The sequence below is a fragment of the Oryzias melastigma genome, linkage group LG1, assembly GCF_002922805.2.
Source record: "Oryzias melastigma strain HK-1 linkage group LG1, ASM292280v2, whole genome shotgun sequence".
Classification (NCBI taxonomy): domain Eukaryota; kingdom Metazoa; phylum Chordata; class Actinopteri; order Beloniformes; family Adrianichthyidae; genus Oryzias; species Oryzias melastigma.
This window is the reverse complement of record NC_050512.1, coordinates 32,544,857-32,548,888: the sequence shown is the minus strand read 5'-3', so window position 1 is coordinate 32,548,888 and position 4,032 is coordinate 32,544,857. Positions and strand designations below refer to the sequence as shown.

Sequence of the window (4,032 nt, the reverse complement as noted above, 5' to 3'; positions counted from 1 at the left end):
CGGAAACATTTCTAAATTCTGAAAACAGTTTCCACAGTGAGGCGGACACGCCCGGTGGTCATGTGACCTGCTGGTCGTATAAAGTGGCTGGGTTAAAAATTTAAATTGGTTTGGAGAGAATGGAACCACGCCCTCTAGAGGAGGAGTGTCAAACTCAATCAGAGGCCAAAATCCAAAACACACCTTCGGTTATGGCCGAACAGGAGAAACATTTATTGAACACCTTAAAAATACATTTTAAAACTATAAAACTGTAACTTTTTAACATCATTACCTGTGATGATGCTAGTGTGAATGCTGGAAGCTGAATTTGGTCGCTGAAGATGCTGAAATTGATACCTGAAAATGCTAAAGCTGATAACCAGCTAAAATATTAGCTAAATGCCAAATTAGCATAAAAAACAAACGAAAACTTATGTTAGCCAAAACAGCTAGCATGTAGCTAAAATATTAGCTAAACTTCAGAACAGCCTAAAAAATCTTAGTAAATACCAAAATAGTCCAAAAAGCTGCAGAATGACAATTTTTAAACTTTAAAACTGTAACTTGTTAGCATAATTCTGAATAATAAGAATGCAGGAATATTATTCCAGAATAAATCAACTTAAACCTTAAATAACTTTGACATGTGATCTATCCGATGAACTGATCCGACTTTGGTTTGGAAAGTTTTCCTTTTGATTTATACAGATAATCTCAAGGGGGCGGAGTGAAATACTTTAAAGGTCGCCAAGCAGGGAAGTTTGAGGCTGACTCCGCCCACAGCCAAAATGTGAAAATCCAGTCAGAGGGGCGGGGCTTGGGAACCCGAACGTTATCATTACTGGAGCTGCATATCATGATATCGGATTTAATGGATCGACCAATCAGAACATTCAACTGTAACACCTGCAGGGGGCAGCACTCAGATGGTTTTGACTTTATTTTAAAGAATTTATTTCAACCGTTTCCCTGAAAGCGTCGGATCTGTTTGTTTCACTCAGAACTAACAGAACCTTTTTCTGTTTTCAGTTTGGACTCCTGAAGAACCAAACGACCTGGAAGAAGAAGAAGTTCTCCTGAGGAGATCATCACAGCGAATGAGGATGTGATCCTAGACGGATGAGAACTTTCCTGTTGCCTCGGAGGTCGTTGTGAGCGCCAGAGGCGGAGCTGGACTCATGAGCGTCCAGGAGCTCACCGACGGTTTCTCCAGCAGGGGGGGGTCCAGCATGAGGCTCCCCCTCCATCATGCAGTAGATCACCATGGAAACGCCTTCCCCATCTCCTCCTCCTCCTCCTCTTGCTCCTCCTCCTGCATGGGGGAGTCGTCCCCCGAGTCCCTCCGGAGCCTGAGCAGCCTGAGCGGGGGCCGGACCGACAGCCCGCTGGACTACGACGTGCTGGAGGTCCCCCTGACCACGGGGACGGACGTGGTTTTGTCTAAGTGGACGCCAGAAGACGAACGGCGAGCATGTGATGAAGGGGAGGAGTCTTTAGGAAAAACTGGAGCTGACTTCTCAGAATCTAACTCCGCCTCCATTTACCTGGACGCCACCAGCGGCGAGTACCTGCGCAGCAGCTGGAACGATCTGACCCTCAGCACGAGCAGCCGCAGCCATGGCAACTGCGAGAATGGGAGGGGGCGGAGCTCCACTGCTTCAGACTCGGATGCAACAGAGATCCCAGGAGACGACGATGACGATGACGATGACGAAGAGGAGGCTTTGTTTGTGTCCGTTAGCTCTGACATGTGTGTGCGTGGAGACGGCGGGACGCGCTCACACGTGAACACGATGACCGAGCTCCACGCCGAGGAGGCGGCGGCCAACAGCGAGAGCTCAGAGGCGGAGCCAAAGCTCTGCTGTCCAGATCCACCATCCGAGGACCTCAGTGAAAGCTCCTCCTCTTCTCCTTTCTCCTTCGACTCCGCCCAGGATGTGGCCACGCCCTCATCGGCACCTCCTGAGAGATCTTCAGAACGATCTGAAGCTGCTCAGACGGGCCAGGGGAACCGGACCGGTCCAGCCGGTCTGCAAACAAAGAGAGCTCCTGAAGTGGACCAAAGATCTGTCAAAGCCAACACGGGGTCGTGGTCCAGCAGATCAGCTTACCAGGTACTGCAGCGGCTGGAAGGTGGAAACATTCTCATCGTGATGTGGAATCATGGATCTCCTCACCTGAAGAACTCTCCTGTAGGAACATTTCAAACAGAATCTGTTTCTGTAGAACATTGTGTTTTTTCTCTGCAGGCCAAACCGTCTCCAGTCTGCAACAAGAGAGCTCCCCCGAGGAAGGAGCAGTGCACTGTGGGTAAACCGGTGAAGGTTGCCATCATACTGAGACCCACCAGAGGAAAGAGCAGCAGCAAAACCCGCCTCAGCCCGGCTCAGGCCGTCGCTCCGACCCGACCCGGCTCAGAGGTGGATGTTCAGGATGTTCCGGTCAAACCGGTTGGAACTGGACCAAGAGGCCCAGGAGAAGATCCAGGAGAAGCTGCAGAAGGCCCAGAGGACGCTTCGGAGAAGCCCAGGAGTCCTGAACAGGTGAGCAGAATTCACTGAGGTGTTTGTTCTTCTCCAAACTTCTTCTGTAGATCCTCATCCAGCTGAAGGTCCAGCGAGGATCCTCCAGATCTGAATCCACGGCTTCAGCTGTTGGATCTTTTCATCAAACTAACCTGCAGGTTCTTTCAAGTCAAAAGATCTGCAGCATGTTCTGCCAGAGTCGGGTCCAGATGTTTCCTTCTACAGAAAATGACTCAGGTAGAGACCATGATCACAGACAAACATCATGATCCACTGAGATCAACCAATATCCACCAAGATCCACCATAATCCACTAAGATCCTCCAATATCCACCATGATCCACCAAGATCAACCAATATCCACCAATATCCACCAATATCCACCAAGATCCACCATGATCCACTGAGATCAACCAATATCCACCAAAATCCACCATGATCCACTGAGATCAACCAATATCCACCAAGATCAACCAATATCCACCAATATCCACCAAGATCAACCAATATCCACCATGATCTACCAAGATCCACCAAGATCCACCATAATCCACTAAGATCCTCCAAGATCCACCATGATCCACCATGATCCACCGAGATCAACCAAGATCCACCATGATAGACCAATATCCAACAAGATCTACCAAGATCCACCAAGATCCACCATAATCCACTAAGATCCTCCATGATCCACCATGATCCACCGAGATCAACCAAGATCCACCATGATAGACCAATATCCAACAAGATCTACCAAGATCCACCATGATTTACAGAGATCAACTAGAATCCACTAGGATCCACTATGATCCATCTACATAGTTCAAAACCGATCCACCACTATCCACAATGATCCACCAAGATCCACCATGATCAACAATGATCCAGCATGATCTGGTATCTGCAGAGGATCATGGTGATAAACAAACACGATCCTCCATCAGATGATGACATCATCACCAGCTGACTCGTTACACTGGAGCTGTGGTCTGTGACGGCAGCAGAACTGGTTCTGATCCACCGTAAGTCTTCAACCGTCTGAGGCAGATCACCGTGTCTGCAGGAGACTCTCTGTTCGTTTACGTTCATCTCCAGTTACTCAGAATCTGCTGGGATGACGTAGATAAATAGTCATGGTAGTTCAGAGAACGTCCTCGCCGGAACCAAAGCTCTGGTGTTAAAGGGCTAAAGGTCAGCTCACATGTTGGAGACAGCGCCCCCATTGGGTCAGGAGGTCTGCAGGAGTAAAGGAGGACAACCCTAATCTCTAAACACTGAGGAACTGTCCTGGATTTTGAAGGTAATTCAGACGTCATGTTCTCCACTTTGTTTTTCTGGATGACGATTTCATGAAGTCCAGATCGAATCATCTTGAACATCTGAGGTTTCTTCACGACTCCACGATGTTCTGATGGAGAGAATCTGGATGTTTATTCAAAAATTACATTAAACGTAACGTTTTTTTGTTCTAAATTATTCAACCGCAATTCATTGTGGAGGAGCATTGATGCACTAAGAGAGAACT

General features: G+C 48.0%; 1 protein-coding gene and 1 long non-coding RNA gene across 2 annotated transcripts in view; one reads left to right on the top strand and one right to left on the bottom strand.

Annotated features, from left to right (window-relative positions):
* Positions 1-1,011: 1,011 nt before the first annotated feature.
* The window catches only part of LOC112157244 (microtubule-associated tumor suppressor 1 homolog), a gene marked incomplete at its 5' end in the record, with an annotated part of 32,548 nt that continues 29,527 nt past the window's right edge, over positions 1,012-4,032 (top strand). Inside the window, 2 exon segments of the mRNA XM_024289885.1 lie at positions 1,012-2,096; positions 2,232-2,525. Of these exon segments, the coding sequence (XP_024145653.1) occupies positions 1,161-2,096; positions 2,232-2,525 (1,230 nt within the window).
* The window catches only part of LOC118599386, a 3,200-nt gene continuing 1,047 nt past the window's right edge, over positions 1,880-4,032 (bottom strand). The window contains exons 2-3 of the long non-coding RNA XR_004948727.1: positions 2,094-2,172; positions 1,880-2,012 (exon numbers count right to left, since the gene is read on the bottom strand). This is a non-coding gene — a long non-coding RNA (uncharacterized LOC118599386). The remainder of the gene's footprint in view (positions 2,013-2,093; positions 2,173-4,032) is intronic.